The sequence below is a fragment of the Centropristis striata genome, chromosome 11 (genome assembly GCF_030273125.1).
Source record: "Centropristis striata isolate RG_2023a ecotype Rhode Island chromosome 11, C.striata_1.0, whole genome shotgun sequence".
Classification (NCBI taxonomy): Eukaryota; Metazoa; Chordata; class Actinopteri; order Perciformes; family Serranidae; genus Centropristis; species Centropristis striata.
The window spans coordinates 35,138,153-35,160,748 of record NC_081527.1 but is presented as its reverse complement, the minus strand read 5'-3'; the positions used below and the strand labels follow the sequence as shown (position 1 = coordinate 35,160,748).

The 22,596-nt window shown below is 36.7% G+C and overlaps 1 protein-coding gene across 1 annotated transcript; it reads right to left on the bottom strand.

Annotated features, from left to right (window-relative positions):
- Nucleotides 1–594: 594 nt before the first annotated feature.
- On the bottom strand, nucleotides 595–20,913 carry LOC131980384 (macrophage mannose receptor 1-like). The gene is made up of 32 exons (XM_059344622.1): nucleotides 20,829–20,913; nucleotides 19,692–20,048; nucleotides 18,135–18,302; nucleotides 17,679–17,834; nucleotides 16,997–17,119; nucleotides 15,808–15,945; nucleotides 15,128–15,304; nucleotides 14,164–14,318; nucleotides 13,362–13,475; nucleotides 12,136–12,251; nucleotides 11,853–12,001; nucleotides 11,557–11,756; nucleotides 11,312–11,430; nucleotides 10,380–10,452; nucleotides 10,090–10,243; nucleotides 9,950–9,988; nucleotides 9,324–9,487; nucleotides 9,127–9,188; nucleotides 8,821–8,921; nucleotides 8,237–8,379; nucleotides 7,828–7,933; nucleotides 6,386–6,513; nucleotides 6,223–6,282; nucleotides 5,743–5,769; nucleotides 4,692–4,794; nucleotides 3,842–4,074; nucleotides 3,214–3,379; nucleotides 2,829–2,996; nucleotides 2,625–2,741; nucleotides 2,199–2,357; nucleotides 1,908–1,949; nucleotides 595–1,819 (listed from the first exon to the last, which is right to left on the bottom strand). The coding sequence occupies exons 1-32, from the start codon at nucleotides 20,890–20,892 to the stop codon at nucleotides 1,581–1,583; spliced, it is 4,320 nt and encodes a 1,439-aa protein (XP_059200605.1). The 5' UTR covers nucleotides 20,893–20,913; the 3' UTR covers nucleotides 595–1,580.
- Between the last annotated feature and the right edge of the window lie 1,683 nt (nucleotides 20,914–22,596).

Here is a 22,596-nt window from a genome sequence, read left to right as displayed (position 1 = left end):
TTTAGTAACTTTTTGTCAAAATCATTTTAATTGTTACTCTTTAGAATACATAATTCAATGATTTATGTGTGGTAATACATTTTGAAAAATACTAACAATGGCTGGAGGCAGGCTTATAGTAAATAACAAGAAGGTATTGTACTTTTTATTGGACAATGTTTATCTGGCAGTTTTAAATTACTTTTCACATTGTAATTTTTCATCCAATTCCTGTCCAGTGAAAACCATCTCCAAATTTTGTAACTTTGAATTTGAATGTTGCTGATAAACTTAATGATGAAATTAAGAAATTCACAGAAAAAATGGCTTAAAAACCATTTTAGATCAGCGAGAAATGACATGGTCAAGCTGGAAAGCTGTTTTTCTGACAGGTATATGATTCTCACAGGATAGCGACACAACAAACGTGATGATCTTAGAGAATATGTTGCATTGCTGTAGGTAAAACTAAATAATGGAGTTAAATGAACCCAAACTTAAAAAGTAAATTATAACATACACATTGATGCAGTAGTAATATTTATTTAACATATCATATATCATATATAATAGTAAAAAGCTGACATAATAGTAAAAAGCTGACATTTTTCTCATACATTTTGCTGATAATACAAACTTTAACTTAAGTAATAGTCATGGCTGCTGCTTTTTGTTGCCTGTACAGAGTGTGCTGAACAAAAAAAGAGTTCATAGAGGAAGTGGCTTGTGTGAATCTGAGAAGTAAGCTGTGACAATGTTGGTGTTGAGTAAGAGGTCAAATAGTAACAGGTGAGACATGCTAGAAAAAAATGCTTAGTAGACAAAGCAATTGGGAAACATCAAATTCAAATTGAGGGTTTGGTAACCCTTGGTGAAACGTTCAACTGTTGTGTGTTTCAGCACAATTTGGCCAAAACATTTCCTCTAAAAAATCCCCGACTTCATTCGAACATAACCCTTGCCCTTATGTCCCAACTGAATAATGCGAGTGTCTGGCCTGATTGTATTAATCATGAGCTCAGATCTTAAGAGGGAAGCTGGTTAGCTTGCAGTTAAAGGGACAGTTCACCCCCAAACCAACAACACATGCTCTTACCTTTAGTAATATTCATACATCTAGATTGTTTTTGGTGTAGAGTGTTGGAGAGACCGGCCATAGAGATGTTTCTCCTTCTCTTGAATATGATGGAACTAGATGGCACTTGGCTTGTGGTACACAAAGCACCAAAAATGTATGCTTGAAAAACCCAACAGCAACAGCTGTTTACTCAAGATAATCCACAAAACATGTCAAATATTAAAATAAACAGCATTGTTTAAACAGTAAATCAGCAATAAAATAAAAAAAAGCAGACATTGTTCCCAGTACAATCAATGAATCAGTCTCTCCTTAGCCATGACAAAAATATATGAAAAAAAATTCAACTTGAAGCACTCAAAATACATCATACAGTCTAAATTACTAAATGGCCAACTCTATTGAAACTCCTCCTATTTCAGAACAGACTTTAAAATCAGTGGCCATGCAACAGAGAACGCCTCTAACTTCTCGATAGAGTATGTGTCCATGAGATCCTGTTGGTTTGTTTTGTCTTTGGTATTCACAGAGTTATAATAGGCTCAGGGTTCTCTTCCTCTTCATTCTCTATCAGTTTATTGGTGTCATCTGACTGTTGATTGCTGAAGAAGAGAGGGTTCTCAAAGGTGCTTAACTTTGCAGGGATGGGTAAGCGATGACTGAACTTCTTGATGAGGAAGAAGGCAATGGCTGCCCCCATTGCAAGCCCAGTTAAGACCACCACACCTGCCAAAGCTATGTGGCTACGAAGATGAACACCAGCTTGTGCACAAATTGGAAAAAAAAGATGATCAGCCAAAAGAATTGCATCACAAAATTACGCTTGAAATAAAGAAGAGTTGTTAATTACCAGGTGGTGATGTTGATGGTGATGGTGGCGTTGTTGGTTGTACTAGAGAGAAAGAAGGGAAAGGAGACAATTGTACACTGAAATCAGACAACATGATATTATTAAAATAATGACCCGACCTGACAGAAGGGAACCCAGATAAACGTTGACAACTGGCTGTTTATCCTGTGTACTGCGTCAATGTGGAAGACAACCATGAAGCATCTGGGATGCCTCATGGCGTCCATTAACTCAGGACTAATATGGGATTTTGAGACCGTACCAGGATCGATTTTAGAGGGAGAACCTTACCTTTGCGTGTTTTGCAGATGTATGGTCTATAATAGTAAGAACGGGCTGTGATCCATGTCCCATCTGAGGAACTAATCCCTCCCCAATCGTTACTTTCAGGTTGATCTGTAGCCCAGTTGGTAAAGTCCATGACCGTCCTGTCCAACCACTGCCACTCCCCTGGAAATAAATTGATTTACTTTTATGCAAGATAAAGTTTATTTTTTAAATTGAATGCTCTTTTTTTTTACTCTGCTGAAAACAATACCTATACTTAGCAAACAATAACAATGCATTATGATAAATTATTATACAAAAATGAATGAATTCATAGTATTTCACAAAATAACCACAGATGTATATGTTTTGCTTTGGTAGTTGTTCACCATGCATAGATTTTTCTTTTTATATAATCTTTTCTCTCCGTAAAAAGAAAATTTGACTTACCTTTGTGAGATCGAAACAGGCCAATCCAGAAGGAGGTGTGGCTGTCTTCAAATGTTTTTGCATTGCTTTTAATGAATTCTTGCTCATCCGGATCTTCAATACTGGCCAGTGATCCACCTTTACAAAACATAGGAAGAAGTCCTTGAATGCTACATGCATTTTCGTGTCTAAAAATATCTTAGGTCATCCCCAATTAGGACTTACCATGTCTCACACAACTACTTGAAGCATCTGCCCAGTTTTTTACTTGTGTGAAAAAGATGTAACAGTAACCCTTAAACGGTTTCCAGAAGTAATTCTGGCGTCTGCCGGATAAATCTGGGTCTGCAGGGCAAATTCCTGGAAAACTACTTGTCTCTGTTGGTGCCACATCTGTGAATAAAAGAGACAATATTGACACTGGTATTAACTATCTAGATCTTTTTACCTTCAAATCCAGTGTATTGAAAGAAGCAATTTCAGTATGTAACAATATTCTCTAAAATAACACTATCTCACATAAGCACAGGAGGTATTCAGATATGTTGGCATTTGGATTGAGTTGCACTTTAATCATTTCAAATAAACATTTGTCTGTTGTAAGACGTACCTGTAGATGTCATACAAACACTTTTCATGGTCTCATTGCAATAAGCTGACTTCCATTTTCCATCCACATCCACATAGATACAAGGTCTTGACTTGTTTGGTTCATTTCTACCCCAGTGAGAAATGGTCATGTGCCAGCCATCAGTGAATTTGTAAAATCCATTGGTCTGAAAGCAAAGATTGATCATATTGCATTCAGCTTTATAATTCTATTATTATTATTATAAATTAATAATTTGCCATGTAACAGTTTAGTCATGACAAGTCATCACAACACTTTGAGTATACTATCATGGTGACATTAGATGAATCTAAAAAACGGATTACTGTGTTCCTCTAGTTGGTTATCAGCTTCTCACTAACAATGCTAAAAAGTTTTAGTTAGATGTTTCTTTAATTATAGTTGACACCTATGAATAAAAGTATGCTACTTATCAGACAAATACATTTTCAGAATTTCAAAGTAAGATAAGTAATATTGAAGGTAAAAACAACTGGAACAAGTCAGTGGAGACAGAAGAGTTAAATCTTTGGCTTTGAGTTTTCCCAGTAGTCACTCATCACAAGCAGAGGTTAATTGTGTTACTTAGCTGTGTTGTGTGGTATTTTAGAGGCTTTAAGCATTGTACCTTTTCTTTGTTCAGTCCAATCCACAGAGGAGCTTTGAGATTGAAAGCCAGCAGCTCAACATAGGCCTGTGACCACTCGTTTCGCAGGCTAGCCAGTTTGCCTCCTTCACTTTCACACTGCTTGTTGGCTGCATCCCAGTTCATTTGTTGAGTAACAACCTTCATAGAGTCATTTAATATTTTGACATAGCCAGTAGAAATTGTTGGTTCAGTGGAGTCTTTGTCAATAAGTACTGTATTGGGTGAGAAATTAGACCAATTTAGTTTTTCCATTCATCTTAAGGTTGAGAACTCATAACACACTTCCTTAAAACTACAATAACTGATTTATTGCTCTTATTTTGTTAGCAGCTGAAATAAGTTGTGAATACAACATTCACATATCAACTTTAAAGCTGATATGGCAAACTTGTCAGTGAACATTTGCTTATTTACACACCCAGCAATTTAAAGAGAAAACAAAGCTCTTATTTGAAGTTGGGCTTCTAGCCACCTGGAAAACACAGGTCAAATATTTTCTGTCTTTTAACTCCGTTTTTGGTTTCTTTGGCTCTTTAGCCACTAAATGTTGACTAGCTAGTCTCTAACTGTGTCTGTCTGCTGCCCAAAACAACACTATTGAGTGGCAAGAAGGAAGCAAAACAAGACATGACAGCTAAACAATGAGCTCTGGCCCAGTGGGGCCAGCGGGCTACTGGGCTTGCAATACAATACAATACATCTAATTGGTAGCGTCTATGTCTGAAGTAACAAAATAAACACTATATGAAAATTTGCCAATCCTCTTGTACTGCCGTAAAGCCAGTTTAGAGCACATGTATTAAAGAGAAAGATCAGGAGAAAGACTCACCAACTTTTCGACCACAGATAAATCCATTGGTGTCATTGCAAGATTTTGGTTTCCATTTCCCAATGCCAAGGGAAGAATTGGTATTGAGCACAACACACTTTTTCTGTGGTAGCAAAGAGGGAGAATAGTGAAGAAAAGCCGTGTCTAGATCCAATGTACAGAAGCATGATGATACATTTTCTTTTGAAGAGCATCAGCTCTAAAAGCAAAATACTGTATGTATGTTCTTGTTTGCTAATGACCATGAAAAAAAGATCTAGCAAATGTTTGCATTTGTATCCATCCATACAAATAATGTAATTAATGACATCCATATATATGTATATATATATATACACACAGTAATTGAAAAAAAATATTAGATCATTGTTTTCTTCAATGTCTTGTTCATTTTAATGCCTGGTACAACTAAAGGTACAATTGTTTGGACAAATATAATGATAACAAGACAAAACAACCATGGAAAACGTCTAGATATCAGCTCTTAAATTAAACTCTTATGAGATATTTTTGTTGTTATCATTATATTTGTCCAAACAAATGTAACTTAAGTTGCACCGGGCATTAAAATGAACAAGACATTAAAGAAAACAAGGGTGGTCTAAAAAATGTGACTCTATATACCCAAGATCAATCTTGCATTGACAAATTAAAACAAAATATAAAACAACTAATTGGCTACAGAATTATCTGAAACTGTAGTACAGCAGTCCCAATGTTCAGTGTGCTGCAGAAGAATTTCAGGTTCTCCACCCAGTGAGATGAGATGTCTGTGCATGTTTGATGAATGGAAGGTTGGAATCATAAAGTCATACAGTATATTCAGTTATATAATATTTATATGTATGCTGTATTTATCTTCCCACTATTGCATTGAAAGAGTAGAACTTCAGTCACTTCAGTCAGTTTATGTGCTTGTTTTATTGTTGGCTACAAAACCCTAAGTAGTTACAGCATCATGAAAGATGTCACTGTCTGATTTGTCAGATTTTTCTCGAATTTGAAAGTGGTATGGTCTCTCTACAGTTAAGTTTTAAAAAAAACCTCTTACCTGTTGATAGTAATATCCTCTCAAAAGCTATAATATAAACACAGACATTAGATTTTTTTAAATAAATACTCAAAAACATCTTAATAAACAGATAGAACAAGCAGTTGAGTCAAGGTTCGATTTAGGTTTGCTTCAGCTGAAAAAAAATGAATATGGATACCTTTTGTTTTCACACGTTTTGAGCAACCAGTAATGCATGTTTTAAAGAATTGCCGGGGAATAGGGTAATATTTTTCCCACTGGCAACTTTAGTAATCAACTGTCAAGAAAAAATAGTCCATAGAGTGACTGACTTGCAAGCCAATCAGTTTGTAGCACTAACCTCAGCTCACGGTGTGCAGCTTTAAATTTCAGAGTAGAACCTGCCCATGTGAACTCCATTACAGCCCTACTCTTCACAATACTGAATATAGATGGTTTCTACTTGATGGATACAACACTCTACACAGTTAGGCATCAAGTTAAATTAGAACATGTTACCCTAGATCTTGCAAATGATCCAGAGTGGTGGTAGTAGTACCAATACGGTATATGGCCTCTCTAAAATTGAGAAAAACAGACAATAGAGAAACAGGTTGTCATACTTTCAAACTACTAAATACATCGCATTATAACACACATAATTCAGAATTTGTCCACTTACATCAAAACCCAAGTTGACATATTTCCTTGGTCGCCCATCAGTCCAATAAAATCCTTGTGAATATGAACTATGGAAACCAATCCACAGGTCCGTAGTGGGTGTGTCAACCATTTGAGACATCAAAAACACTGAAAATGTAGGAGATAACAATAATTTAAGGACCAGATATTTGCATGGAAATATGTCTTCCCCTGCTGTTTAACCTAGATAACACAATGCATTGTGTGTTGTCTAGTATAAACTAGACTAGTCTCGTATAAACTAGACAACAACAAAAGTCAGTGACATTCACAGTTAACCTCATTAACAAGAGCACAGCGCTCTGGCAAAGTATTTTGCTTGTTTGAATTAATTTAGCTTTGGTGAAGAGTACTTCTAGAGGCTGCTGTCACTGGCTGAGCGTTTCAAACCTTTTTTCACAAGAACACATCTTCAACAAAACAGTTTCGTAATATGGGCATTTTTTTGAACCTCTAGCCTCAAAACCAAAAATTTAAATCCCTCATCGTGGACAAGAGTAATACAAAATAAATAAAATGACCGTTGGTTACCAGGGTGCTGCAATAAATGGACCTACCGTATTTCCTCAAATAGTAGCCGGGGCTTCTATTCATAAAAAATCAGTTTGGGACCCGGCTAATAATAGGGGCAGGCTATTGTTTGAAGGAGGCTTTTATTTAAAAAATAAAAATCAGAGCAGCTCTGACCGGCACTTTTTAGAGTGTTTTACACAGCGCATTGTAGCCAGTTACCCGGATGTCGGCCATATTGGAAGTACTTGGATGTAAACAAACAATGAACAGCACGCTGAACGTTCATTTGAAGCAGGATTTAAAATGTCTAAACGACTAAAAAGCCCAGAAGAGTGTGCGTAAACGGCTGGACTTTACAGAGAATGACTAGGACAGCGGGAGAAACAACCATATTTACCTACAGTACTAACTCATGTGGCCAAACTTCAAAATACAGGTGTCGAAATCTGTTACCGTCAAATGATGTTTCCTGAATGGTGTTCTCCGTAGCATCACCTCCGCGGTTGGAGTTAGGATTTAAGTTTAAGGTTAGGCCTTGTAGAGAGAACTGTTTGGGGTTCAGGTAAACTTGGGGTCATGTTAACAACTTAAAGGAGGACTGGTTGGGGTCAGGGGTCAGGTTGGTGCAGGTTAAGGTAAGGGGGACACATATCGACGGGGGAACAGACTTTGACATAACACCGGTAAGACACCCGGCTTATAAAAGAGGCCGGCTTTTATTTACTAAAAATACCGGTAGTAATACCCGGTTACTAAATGAATAGGAAATTAATAATAGGGAAATGAATAGGGGCCCGGCTTTAAATTGAGGAAATATGGCAGGCAGCCATGAACAGTATGAGATGGGTGGGTATTTTACCAAATAATGAAATAATATTAAGCAATTCATTGATAAATATTGAAACAAACCTTCCACATGTCTTGAAGAAATAGAGGCCAGGTTTCCACTCATAGCTTGGCATTGTTTCCTTGCTTCTTCCCATGTTAATTTGTCTTTCTTATTGACGAAGTAACACTACGTAGAAGTAAGGAAAGATAAGTTGATTTACAACTCCTGAAAATGTATGCATGTATGTATATGCAGCCGCATTTCCATAGTTAGTGCATCGATTGTAATTTTACACAACATAACAGCTTACTCTGACATCTCAAAAAGCATCAATCAACATGTGTAACCTAAAAGATCTGTGTGTAAAGACACTGCTGTCAAATCAAAGGCCAATGTGATCAAAAGCACTGAGAATTTAAATCTGTCCTGCAAAGCTGTATTCTCATTTATTTAACACAACACATTTAAAGGCTAAGAGTGACCTCTGACCTGAGAGTTGAATTTTTTCCAGGGGGCAGAGCAGCCACCTTCCGGGGCCACTGTGGGTGGCACTGTGGTGTTGGTGGGTGGTGAGATGCTGCGTTTACAAATCGACATATGCTCAAACCCACAGTTATAATCATGCCAGAACCCTGTCAACCAATCAAAGACATCAAAATCAACACTTTGCTAAATACTTACAGTTTTTATTAGTTTTCAAATATTGGATTTAAGTTTTAGTCCTTAGCGTCCCACAAAATCAATTTTTACGCCTTCACTGCAACCTATAAAGAATTTTTCTCTTTCTATTATGACTTTTTGATTCATGACTTTCCTGGAGCCTGGATGATTATTGTTTACTGTCTTCTTTATTAAAACATGGGGCGTTTGTTTGGCTTTTCTGTAAAAGAATACAACAGTTCATCTTGTGTTGTATTTCTGAAAGAGAAGCTGTTCAATGAGTGTTGCAGTAACAATGGGTGTCACCAAATCAACCAGGACTGGAATCTTAAGGATTAAAACTTCATTGCTTTAATTTGTGATTTGCATATACAGAATGACAGTGAGGGTGAATCATATTTAACTTCACTCACCATTCCAAGGGGACATGGAAGCACAGTTCTCATCATAATTTTTGAAATCAGGCTGACCCTCGTGCCATCTTTGATACAACACCTGAGAACCGTCCATCCACCTTAATGTAGCAAACATATTTGTTCAATGTTTGTCACAAAAGCCAGTCATTGTGAAAATGTATTAATAGAGAAAGGCTGAAACTGTATTTTGGTTGTTCTTCCAAACACAAAAAGCAAATAGCTAGACAATGACAGTATGTTAAGTTCATTTAATTTATATATTTTAGACTTTCTTTCTCATTTGTTTTTAATTCATATACTCACGTAAATGTTCCATCAAGGTCTATTGTCAGGCCTATCCAGTGAAAATAACGATTCTGACTTATCTGCACACACAGACAGAGGCACACGGTAAAACCAGTAGTATTTTAAAGTTTGCGTTGAAGTTAAATGCGATGGTAATTGTACTTTAATTGTTCATTGCTTTAGTTGTTCATTATAGTATAAATATCACTGCTTACCTGTTTCCACAAAAACACAGCTTCAGCTTCACTGTTGATGCTTACTAAGTCAGCATGCCTCTGTTGGCAGAAGCTACGAGCTTCTTCCATGGCCATCTCTTTCGTGTTAAAATAATACTGGGTCCCATTCCATAGCACCCATCCATCTGACGTCTTATTGTAGTCTGAAAACATGTTAGAAAGATGTCTTCAATATTTGTGAAATACATTTTTTTTGCATTTAGGGCTGCACAATTAAACATTTTTTGAAATTGCAATATGGACTAGTTCAATATCCAAATCACAGGAAGGTGCAATATTTCTAAAATGCAAAATAATAATTAAGTATTGTATTCCAAATCGTATTTGATAGATTCATAAAATAGAACAGAAAAAAAATGTAGAAAGAAAAAAAAAATCATTGTTTGGATTGAATGCAAATGCAAAAAATCACACCAGAATAATTTTTTTTCAATCAACGTGTGAATAATGATGCAAAGATGATAATTTCCTCCAATATCATGAATCATATCCCGGCTGCAATATCAGTTATGACTGATGATATCAGTCATGCAACCCGTGATGAAATTTAACTTGTTATAGTGTATTTCTATGTGGTCGTATACTGTACATAGTCGCCCTCTTACCAGGAATGACAGGGCCTGGAGGCGGCTTTGGCGTTGCTCCTGTAAGGACACAGAGGATTCATAAATGACATTGCATTAAAGTAGTAAGGTGATAGTGGACTCCTTCAGTTTGAAACATAACCAAAGTCACCACGCTTTACCTGCACGGATCTGACACACCCAGTCGTTGTGCTTCTCACACTGCTCATCATTCCAAGACCCGCTGTGTCCCCGATTGTATACTTTGTATTCAGCACAAGATTCCACATTGTTTTTATTGTCTGGCTGTCCATCCTCCCAGTGTTGGAAGTTTACCTGTTAACAAAAGCAAACTATTACATTTTCAGTGACAAATTGATTTATTCTCATTCATTTGAGTTGATTTAACTAAAACTAAAAATGTAACTAAAGATTTATGCAAATCCTGTAAAAACGAAAACTGTTCACTCACAGGGGACCCATCGCTCCACACGTAACCAGTGACTGGGTCAGGGGCACTAAGTCCAATCCAGACTCTTGAGTAACTGTATAATGGAACCATTTGTATTAATTATTTAATTATGCAACTTGTGTTAAACTTTTTAGGAGCAAACTGAAATGAACGTTAGGTTTTAATTTCGCAAAAGATTTTCGGTAACACTTTCTATGAAGACTACATCTATAGTGCATTATGACCGCATTCATAGTGAATTATAATGCTCATTATAATCAATCATAATGCATTATGACTGCATTCATAAACACATATAAAGCTTCATGATGCACTATATCAACAGTTATAAATATAGCTTATAATGACTTATAAATCCAAGTGTCTTATGAGTGCTCTTGACTGGTTATAAACTACAGGCTGACTGATGAGGCTTATAATACATTACAACTACTCATACCCCTCTATACACACACCTCAACAATCAATTGTTATAAGGACTCATAGGATGCCATAAGTATAAATAAATGATCAATGTATGCTTTAAGTAAAGTGAGGTTCATATAGACGCATCTATAATGCAGTATAGCTAATCATGATGTTTCATTGTTGGCGTTAAGTAAAGTGTAACACATTTTCATGCATTTAAAAGAAGCTATGATATCTGACGAAATTACTTATGATGCAGCATAGCTTCTTTTAAATGCATGAAAATGTGTTACACTTTACTTAACACCAACAATGAAACATTGAAACATGAAACAGCATCTATACACTATAGATGTAGTCTTCATAGAAAGTGTTACCAGATTTTCTGCCAATGATTCACCAGATAGTAATTGTGACAAACAGAATGAAGATACAGCATCTCAAAATGCAACTAATGTGTGTCTTAGGCTGAGAGGTGTTTTTCAATTGCAGTCCTAATTGTGAAAGAAAAGATCATAATATACCCTCCAATTATTTGATCAAAAGGGTTGTGGATGCTGAGCAGGTCTCCTCCAATGGCCCTGCAGTAATCCCTGGCATCATACCACGTCTTCTTGTCTGAATATGAAGACTCTGAAAACACCTGAAGTGCAAAAGTTCAAATGAGTTCAAATCACGTAAGACAAATAATGAATTTCCATATTGAATTGTTGAACAACCCCACACAGGTGAACATGTTTCACTTATGTTTGGCAGCGTTGGAATTTACCTTAGTGCAAAAGTTTTTTGTTGCCATTCGAGTCCAGCCGTCCGCACACTTTGGAGGGGGAACGGTTGGTGGTGCACGAGTTACTGCCGCCCCCTCTGCCAGGTGTTTGCAGATGTATTTAGATGTATTGGTGCAGGGCAGAACGTCCCAGAGGCCGGCAAGAACTCCAGTTGTCATTGCAACGCAGCCCTGTTGGTGCCCTTGGATTGTCAAGGAGGAAATTGTAAACTGTTAATTGCGACGCCTTTTCCTGCCACTTTTGGAGTTCTATAGAAACGTATAGAAATTCTTCTTACCTGGCATTTCAGCGTTCCAGTGAGTATACCTCACTGGGTTTTTGTTGGTCCACACAAACTGATCAATGTCCTTCTGGTTTGACAGGCCGAGCCAGAAGTGTTTCTCTGGTCTCAACCCCACCAAGCTGACAAGGTAAGCATTGTCCACCCTGCAAGAATTTGTACAATTAGGATTTTAGATTTTTTTCATGTACAGTAACAAACATATTTTGTGAATATGATTGAATCCAATTGCTGTTCATCTCAAACTTCTAAAAATTTTTGTGATAAAATGTGTTTTTACCCATTTGAAACATCTGCTAAGTAGGAGTCTGTGGCCTTGCAGTCTTCTTTGGCTTGATCAAAAGTCTTTGTCTCCGTTCCTACAAAGTAGCAGTAGGAGCCGTGTTTACTCCAACCCTGGATTGTAGGAGAGCAAAGGTACGACAATATTTATAGGTTGCTTGTTTATTACTGAGAATTGCCCATCACACGAGAGATTGAGATACCGGGCGCATTTATAATCAATTCAGTGATTCAAATATCAAAATTTCATTTTCGCACATTTATTGCATTATTCAGCGGGCCTGTTATATACTGCACATTAAGACATCTTCAGTCAATACTCTACTGGATCATGAGATCCAACATACAGGCACATTCCAAGCAGTGGGAGGTAGAGTTTGGGGCTTGAAGCTACCACAAAGTATCATTGGTTGCCTTACTCTTGAATAAATATTGTACTTCCTCAACAACTTTGGCAAAATGCAGTACAAAAGAAACAACACTAAGAATGTAATCAAGCACTTGGATCTAACTTTCTCTACTCTGAGTATTTAGTACTTAAGGGTTTAACTTTGGGGAAAAAACTAGTACGACATAAACCAGAGACAAAAATGTTTTCTCATGTTAAAAGAGCAAAAGTAATCAGGAGACAAACACATGTATAAAATAATGTTGATTGCAAGAAAAAAGCAATTACCAGAAAGTGGATGAAAAAGGAGGAACCTAAGATTGAGGACTGGGTAGAGGTTATACATAATATTTATGTGATGGAAAAATTAACTTTCCTCCTCCAGTCTCCGTGAGACTGGAGGAGGACAGATTTAAAAGAATATTGAAAAATTGGGTGGAGTAAAAAAATAAAATCAATTAGATCTGACTTTATCTGAGAAGACCATCATAAGAAGGAAAAGTACCCTGGTTCATAGCTACAGAAGTTGAAAAGTTATGTTTTTTTATTGTTTTCTTGCTTATTTTTATTTCTAAAATGTTGCTACACTGGAACAAAATGCTGTTTGATTAGTCAATTTTTGGATGACTACTATTTCAGTTGCACAATTTTATTGGAGTGAATAAAAATGTAAAGTTAATTTATATCTGATCCAAGATGAAAGATGGCAAGTGTAATCTGAAGATGTATTATTGGAGGGGTTTGATTTATGTAAACCAGATGTATGCAAAATGTTTGTTAAAATGTTCAATAAAAAGAAAGTAAAAAAAAAAAAAAAAGAGCAAAAGTATACACACTGGTTTGCAGCCTATATTCCGCTCCACTTCATCTCCAGAGGGTCCAGAGTCACTAATCTTCATACAAATGTAGCCATGTTTCTCGTCACACACACGGTCAGCCCAGTTCCCATTCTGCAACAAAGAACACATTAAACTGTTTATCTATGTAGAGACTGGATGCATCAAACGAAAAGTCCTTTATCTGAAACATGTACAATTGTTTTGTCATAGATGCGTACATATCCCTTGCAAAAAAAATGTGTATTATTTTAACAAATATATAGTCCCCAATACATTCTACCCATTTGTGATTGTTGCTATTGCAAAATGCTTTAACAGTCTTCACTCCCCTTTTGAATTTTGCAACCTGCCTGCTGGGATTTCTCCAATTTTGCAACAAGAGCATCAGTACGGTCACACAGTATGGTTAGACAGTTGGTTAGTAATGCCTAGCTTGCATTCAGTGCTTTGATTTAATGGGGCCGCTATGTGGAGGCAAGTTAGGCAAGTTCCACACCAAAGTCAGGAAACCATGTCTTTTTGCTTTGTATGTAACACAAGGGCGTTATCGTGTTGAAACAGGAAATGGCCTTCCCCAAACTGTTGCCACATAGTTGGAAGCACAATGCTGTATCATTTCCCTTGATTGGAACAAAAGGGCCGAGCTCAAACCACCGACAGAGAAAAAGTACAAACACAGAAGTTTTGATATACTGTATATGTGGCTGCTGCACGATTTGCCAGTTTACTTTGAAGAAGGTTAGTTGTCCTCATTGGACAAATAATAATACTCAGGCTAGCACCACACGGTGTTCCTTACCTCTCCCCTGATGAGAACACAGTCCTCCCTGTCAGTTGAGACAGCTGGTGCCCCATTCTCCCAGCTGGTAAAGCTGACAGTAGAGGTGTCACTCCAGTCAAACAGCCCCTCTTTCCTCCTGTCATTCAGTCCAATCCAAAGCTCATCAGTGGATGCTGCAGACATGGACACAAGAAATCTCTTAACTGACTGTGATCAATTGTGGAGCTCTGCTCAGCTTGCTGGCTGTGCTTGTCCACTTTTTTGTGTTACTTGTAGACTATCATTGGTCATTGTTGCTTGGGGAGGTGGAGGCCTACTGACATTGACAAGTTGAAATTCTTTCCGGTGCTACTACTGGTCTCGTCTCTCATGTCTTTACAATATTACAAGATTTAAAAAAGTTAAAGATCAGTCATACTGTTCAAATATCCGAACAGCAGTTGTTGTAATACCAGGCTGAGGTTAGTTTGAAATTTGATACACGCCAGCAAGACACATATATTGAATATATCAAATGAAAGTTCGATATTGTCCTTCTGGGCTCATATTTTAAATGTACTTCAGGAAAATGTATTACCGACATTTTTTTATTTTTTATTTAACCTTTATTTAACCAGGGAATATCCCATTGAGATTAAGGACCTCTTTTTCAAGGGAGCCCTGGCCAAGAGGCAGCAAACACAGAATACAGTTACATATTTACATAACATACAGACCTTAAACACATCATGATAAACTAACATAATAAAATAAAAAGGAACTAAAAGTCATCACTGGCAGCTGTTATGGATGACTAAGACTTATTACATACCAGAAAACACAACTGGATGGATTAAAATTCTTAGCCTTAAAAAACCATGAGAGGAGCAGGTTGTGCAAAGTTTTGCCTCAGGGTGGCGCCAGAAGAAAAGCCTTGTGAGCTTGCATGTGTTGTTTGTCTTCTTCTTTCAAGTTGCATTCGATTTTTATTGTCCTCACTTACCATAACCAAGTTGAGAGATGACAAAGCTTTGGTCCTCCACATTGCTGATGGCCACTAGGTCCCCTTCTTGTCTGCGGCAAGCTTTCTGAGCATTAAGCCATGTTATCTTAGTACGATTAAGGTAGAAGCAGTGGCCATTGTAGGGAATCCAAGGTTTTGAGCAATATGATGTTGCAGCTGGTCATGAAAATAACAGAGAAAATGTATTGTGTCAATAATGTCACACTGTAAAAAAAAAATCTGTTTAATTTACGGTAAAATACCGGCAGCTGTGGTTGCCAGAACATCACCGTAAAAAATACAGTGAGCGTATGTAAATGTAAATATCAGCAAAAACTGTAATTTATACTGAATAATCCCATTACTTTCAAGATAATTGTGTCATCGTGGTATTTATCCATTAACTTTACATGAAAAATGTATATTTTTACAGCAAAACTGTGTGTTTTCTACAGTTTATGGCGGTAGAGTTGAAAGTTTTTTACTATTCTTTGATTGACAGTAATTAAAAGTATCTGCTACAGTGATGTACAATGTTTAATTTTACAACTTATTTCTGATGCAAATTGACAGTGTTTTACTGTAATTTCTACAAACATTTTTTACAGTGCATATAGTTTACTAAAGAAAAAATAGCAACACAGTAGGTAGAAATAGAATAGAATAAATGTTTTCTTTACCTTGAGTTGGAGTAGCCACCTGTCCAGGACTGTAGCAGATGTACCCAAGTTTCTTGTTGCAAGGTAAACTTTGCCAGGAGTACTGTACAGTACCATCCATTATTGCACAGTTGTATCCTGGATTGGGAAGTGGATGTCCTAAAACGAGAGGAGGGTTAAACTTAACATGATGTGACACCTAAACAAATTATTATGCCATCAAATGACATCATTCAGCAGGTTTGCAGGCCTGCATATGAATTGCAATACAAAATTAGAGTAGAGAACAAAAGTAAAAACAAGGAACATGATTTCTTTTGAGTTGGTGTAGATGTGCATGTAAACGTTATCTTTTAATAAATGAATACAGACAGTACAGCATGGAAAAAATAAAGGTTACTTGGGTAAGAATGAGCTGTTTATGGAAATAATATGAAAAAAGAATTAGAATGATAAACTGATAAACTGGACTCGGTTGTGATCTGCCTAATTATTTTGCAGAGCAGTTAAGACTTTTTATTGTCTAGGGCAGTGGTTCCCAAACTGGGGGGCGTGACCCCTGGGGGGGGCCCAGGGTTACAAAAGGGGGCAGCGTGGCAAGGCTAAATTTAAATAAATTCATTGTTCTCCAATGCTGCACTCTATTTAATTTACGGTAAAATACCGCCAGCTATGGTTGCTAGAACTTCACCGTAAATATTACAGTGAGTGGATTTTCTATTCTAAATTGAAATGTAAATATCAGCAAAAACTGTAATTTAGACTGAATATTCCCGTTATCTTTAGGGTAATTGTGTCATTCATTCACACATCATGGTATGTCTCCATAAATTTTGCATGAAAATGTTATATTTTTACAGTAAAACTGTGTGTTTCTTCCAGTTTATGACAGAAAAAAGTAAAAGTTTTGTGCTATTATTTGATTTAAGGTAATTAAAAGTGTCTAATACAGTGAAATACAATTTTAAATTTGACGCCCTATTTCTGATGTATTTGACAGTGTTTAACTGTTATTTCTACAAACATTTTTTACAGTGTGGTAAAAGCTAAATCAGATCATGACAACCGATGTCTTTATAGAGTTGATTTGTATAAAGCTAATTTATAATGTATGTTCTATAGTATTCTATGTTGATTTAGTGAAACCCTGAAACCTGGGAGAATCTAACACCCTTACCTTGCAAAGTATAGAAGTGGAAAGAAAACTTACCTGAGTCCCAATTCAGATAGCGGTAAGGCTTCCCATTAGCCCACTGCCAGCCATGGTCCTGGTTCCTGGTCATCCCAGTCCAGAGCTTGTCCTCCTGTCCCCTGCCTGCTGCCCCTAGTAGCGCTGTGAGTGTTTGTTTTCGTAAAAACACAGGCACAAAAACCAAAGACAATAACATGATAGTGAGTAAAGCAGATGTATCACAAGCCCAACTACTGACTACTACAGAAAAGCACCTATGCACATTTAAATGTGGGGGCGGCTGTGGCTCAGTTGGGAGAGTTGGTTGGCCCCCAACCGAAGGGTTGGTGGTTCGATCCCTGACCATCGCAGCCTACATGTCGAAGTATCCTTGAGCAAGATACTGAACCCCAAATTGCTCCCGATGCTGTGTTCATCGGTGAGTGAATGAATTCCCAATGGTGGCAGGTGGGACTGTTTAGGGTAACCTCTGCCACCAGTATGAATGTGTGTGTGAAAGGGTGAATGAGCGCAGTCTGTAGTGTAAAGCGCTTTGAGTGGTCGAAAAGCGCTATATAAGTGCAGGTCCATTTTACCATTTTTTACCAAATGTATCAATAAAAGTAGAATATTGAAAGTACAAGCATCTTTTTATGCAAATTTCGATTGTACAGTTAATTAAAAAAATGGAAAATTAGGATTAGGGTCAGTTGCTCCTCACCGCTGACGAAAGCCTGGTCATGTGGGTCGGAGAGACTGAGCAGGGAGGCACTCTGCTGTTTGCAGCTGGTTTCAGCCTGCTGCCAAGTCAGAGCTGCCTGTGTGTTGAGCTGGTAATACGATCCCGTAGTCGCGTCTTTGCTCCAGTGTTCCCTGGCTGTAAAATATACATACAATAATATGAGAATCAGGATTTAATTGGAAATTCATTGTAACTACCTTTTAGCTAGAGTGATTCAAATAAGACCATTTGGGTTTTCTGTCTCTCCCTGCACTGTACATTACTTTTTTGTTGTATTTGTCATTGAAATTATGCAAAATAAAAACTGAAACTAATCCAGTGGAAGGTCATGAATCAAAAATAATCATTCAGTCATTATGCCAATAGCCTTCATTATCCACTGTAAATCGGTGTACACAGCTTTCATTGCAGTAAAATAAATCAGTCAGTACTCACTGTTAACTGGGCAGTAGCCAAAGAGTTCATGATCATATTTAGTTTCAACTGCACACCAAGGTCGGTTTGGGGAGTCAACTGTAGTGCAGGATGTGTACCACTGGTCTCTGAACATGAAAGGAAACATGCAAGGCCTGCCATTTGCATTTCCTCCAGTGGTGTAAAGTTCTGAAAGGGCAAAACACAGAATACAGTAGCTTTGAAAACATCTGTACCCACAGTTTACATTTTGTGAAAATGTATGACACATAACTATGATCACCACTTAACCCATTGAGGCCTGAAAAACCACTGGGCGATTTTAAAATAAGCCTCTAATTTTCTGGAAATTCCGTAAAAATTCTGGAAAAAAAATGTGAACTCTTCTACTAAATAATAGATTTTTCAGCCTCTGTAGCAGATAGAAATGAAATTCAAAAAGTATTTGAGAGCTTATACAAATACTATAAAACAACATAAATGCTTTCCAGGCTTCAATGGGTTAACCCATTGAAGCCGGGAAAGCATTACCGCATTTCTACCATTAAAACCGGGAGCGCTGTTGCGTCATTCTACCATTAAGGCTGGGACAGCGGATACGTCATTTTGTAGTACTTGTAGTTTTTTTCCACCTATTTTCGGTCTCTTGGCCAATAAAATGCATAAGAATACATGTGGGAGAGTCGCAATGCAACATTGGACTTTTCCAGAACTTTGAAATCATGGCGGAAGACGACTATAGCGGAGGAGCTCAGAAGTAAGTGACGGAAGAGATCTTGATGAAAACAGCACCGATGATTTTATTGCTGATCCGGACTTTGAACCCTCGGAACCAATCGACTGGCATTTATGGATGAGGAATATGTTTTTAGACGACATATTTTCACCGAAGAACAGACAGATTTGTGGCCATCTGGAGATAATAACAATAATACTACTAATTGATTGTGATGATGATATAAGAAATCATGATTGTTTATGTCTTATATTACTTTATACGTCGTCGAGTACCCTGAAAAGTGCAATATAGATAAAATGTATTATTTTTATTTTTTTTATTATTATAATAATAATTATTATTTTTTTATTACAGTAGGGTAATGAGAACTATGTCTATTTCTTCCAATGGTCATATGATGTTTGCATCTTGCTGATGGGCATGTATTAGTATTATGCATAGGATTTTTATTCAGTCAAATGTAACATTTGCTGAGTTTGTTGACTTTTTAAAAAACTTTATTGAAGGTTTGGACAAATAAACTCAACTTCTCATGAAAGCCACGGGTATAAGCTCTCAAATATTTTTTTCATTTCATTTCTATCTGCTACAGAGGCTGAACAATCTTCAGTTGAATTTCCAGAAAAACTTCAGGTTTTAGGGGGTTCTTTCAAAATCGGCCATAGGTTTTCCAGGCATTTTTTCCAGGCGTTTTAGGTCTAAATGGGTTAATATATATATATAATGCAAAATAATAAAAATCTGGGATTTACAAAATGTCTCTGACTAATTCCTAACCAGGAAGACATTTTTCCTGATTAAGAAGTAGTGTGGCCAAACAACACAGTTTCGTACTGTACCTCTGTATGTTCTTGAACAAGCACCGCTGGATGTCCCTGAAATTGTGAGGTGGTTATTGGGTCCTATTGTTCTGGAGAGAACTGCTGTATTATCTGCAGTGAGCTCGATGTAAAGCTCATGGCCTTTGAGGGCGAGCGCTGTTCCATTCTTGCATTCCCACTTTTGGAGGTCGTTTTTTTCATCACAATCATAGAGGCTTATTCCACTTCCCACATTTTTCCCCTGGACTCCAACGCACTTGTTTGTCCAGGAAACCATAAGTCTGTCACCAGTTACCCAAAACATGGAATAGCAGTGGTCATGACGTTTAACCAAACAGAAACCAGTGGCCTTGTTGGTAAGTTCAAATGGTGAATCTGTAGAGAAAGATTGTTCAAAGAATGAGCTGCAGGGAACAACACATCCTTCCATCATGTAGATTAGCTTTGCAGATTACTTCTATCAGTAAAAACAGTCAGACTGAAGTCTGTTTTTGGCAGCTGTTTTACATTTATTCAATAACATTGCAGGGTAGTAATTTAATTAAATGTACATGTATTAAATGGCAATTATAAATGAAGTTGTTATTTTTGTTGTATTTAGTTTATAATTCATGCCGTTAACACCATCTATGCTTTTTTTAACTCCTAATGTGTCCTACTCTAATTTTGCGTTGAACATAGATCATCTCAGTGGTTAAAACAGTTTTCCAATTGAAAAATGTCTGACATATTTAAGAAATTTGAATGATGAAGTGATAATCACTTGTTCATCAGGCTGACTATTGGTTTAAATAGTTGCTTCAAATCTGCATCCGTAGTGTTAATCAGGAAATCCTCTGAATAGCTGATTGTACAGTCTATTATTGGATTTGTTTCAGTTGGGTCTTAGCAAGATTATCAATGTAATATAAATCTGATGACAGTTATTCACCAACTTAACAGAAATGTAACAAGCATACAAAGTGTTTATAATTACAGACACAAGCACTTCTATGGAACTGTAACACATCTACAAATATGGTAACACAGGTGACTGATGTATGGTAAAGGATGCAACAGTCTCACACAGAGTGAGGTATATCAAGCCAATCTTCATGACATACCTGCTCTGTAAAAACCCTCAAAAGCCTAATATTAAAAGTTGAAATACTGTACCATCTGAAGCCAAACATCGTAATGTTTGGATGAGGAGCACAAAGGCTATACAAGTTATCTTCATCGTTGGTTTCCTTTTGAGATGTCTCAGAGCTGGCTGAAGACTTTATTCATGCATTTCCATCAGAAGATTTAAGAGGTGTGTGAATGACTGCGGGAGAAGGGGAGTAATTAACCATCCTATTATGCAAAGTCATCATATGTTCAGCATCACTTCTCATAGCTATTTGTCATTATTTCAGATGAAATGAGTCGGATGGTGACAGTAACATCCTATTTTTTTTTTTGCTAAAAATGCTGGTATTTGCACATAATATTAAAAGGAGACATAGACTGTGCCCTTCCCCACACTGTAAACAATTGTCTTGTAAATTAACAGTAGAATACTGGCATTTTACTGTTAATTTTAAAGTTCCCTTACTGTTATCTACTTTACAGTATGTTACTGTGATAAAACCACATACTGAATTACAGTAAAATCCTGCATTTCATTGATTTTTACAGTAGACTAAAACACAGAATAGTGCTGAAGCTAGTTGCAATATTGTTGCAGTATACAATGCAGTCATTTTTTGTAATTAGAGCATATTACTGTCTGAAAGCCAATTACTACAAATTAAGCACTGTCTTCACTGTAACCTCAGTAATTTTAATAAACCATATACTGAATGAGTTAGTTAAGTAAAATACAGCCATTAAAATGTGTACAAGAATAGACTTAGAAAATATCATAGATATATATCATATATTTTATGGGAAACGGCAAGCTACCTACAAATATTGCCCAGAATGCATTGTTTTCTACAGTATAATACCTTTTTAATGGAAAACAGTATGTTACTGTCACAGTTTGGCTGTTTTCTTACAGAAATTTGTTACAGTGCACCCAAAAGAGAGAAAAAGGAAAAATGTAACTTTTTTTCCAAGTTGCAGTGCTTGAATGGAAAAGGGAACACGGGAGCATTATACAAAGTGGGGGGCATTTGGTCCTTATGTTGTAACACAGGGTCCCATATTCTGAAATTACTAAAGGACAGACAGACAGGTTAGCCACTTAGCATTCAGATGCCTGGCTTTTTTTTTTTTTTTTCTCAAGATATCTGAATGTAAATTGTTTCTGTCAGTACCCACAAGGAAAAAAACACAGTTTTTCTCATGCAGCAAGACATCACGGGAAAGGCAAGGCAAGGCAAGGCAAGTTTATTTGTATAGCACAATTCAACACAAGGTAATTCAAAGTGCTTTACATATACATTAAAAACAGCAAGGCACAATTGAAAACAGTAAAAACAGTCAATTAAAACAGGGAAATATAAATAAAAATATAAATAGGATAAAATAAGATACAGCAGGATAAAAGCTAAGACTTGTGAGTTCAATCTTATCCATGTCCCCAAGGTAGCCTTTTAATTATAGTGAGAGCATTTTAAAAAAAAACTTGACCTCACTGTATAAATTGACCTGTTTTGACAGATACAGGTACCTTGACGATAAGCGGGTTCTTAGCATTTTTTCTGCTGTAAATACAGAAACTCCAGAATGTCTAAAGTTTTTGAAACCAAATCACAGCATGGATTTTTCTGTGGTTCCTCCAGATCTTGGTATATTAATGTGGTATTCTGGAGGAAATTTGACCATTTTTATCAATTATAGGTATAACATTTTTTTTTACTATGTGTAACAAATGATAACAACCCTTAAATTGCTGCAAGAACTTATGAGTCATAATTGAACAAAGAGATAGACTTCGTATCTACAGTTGAAACCA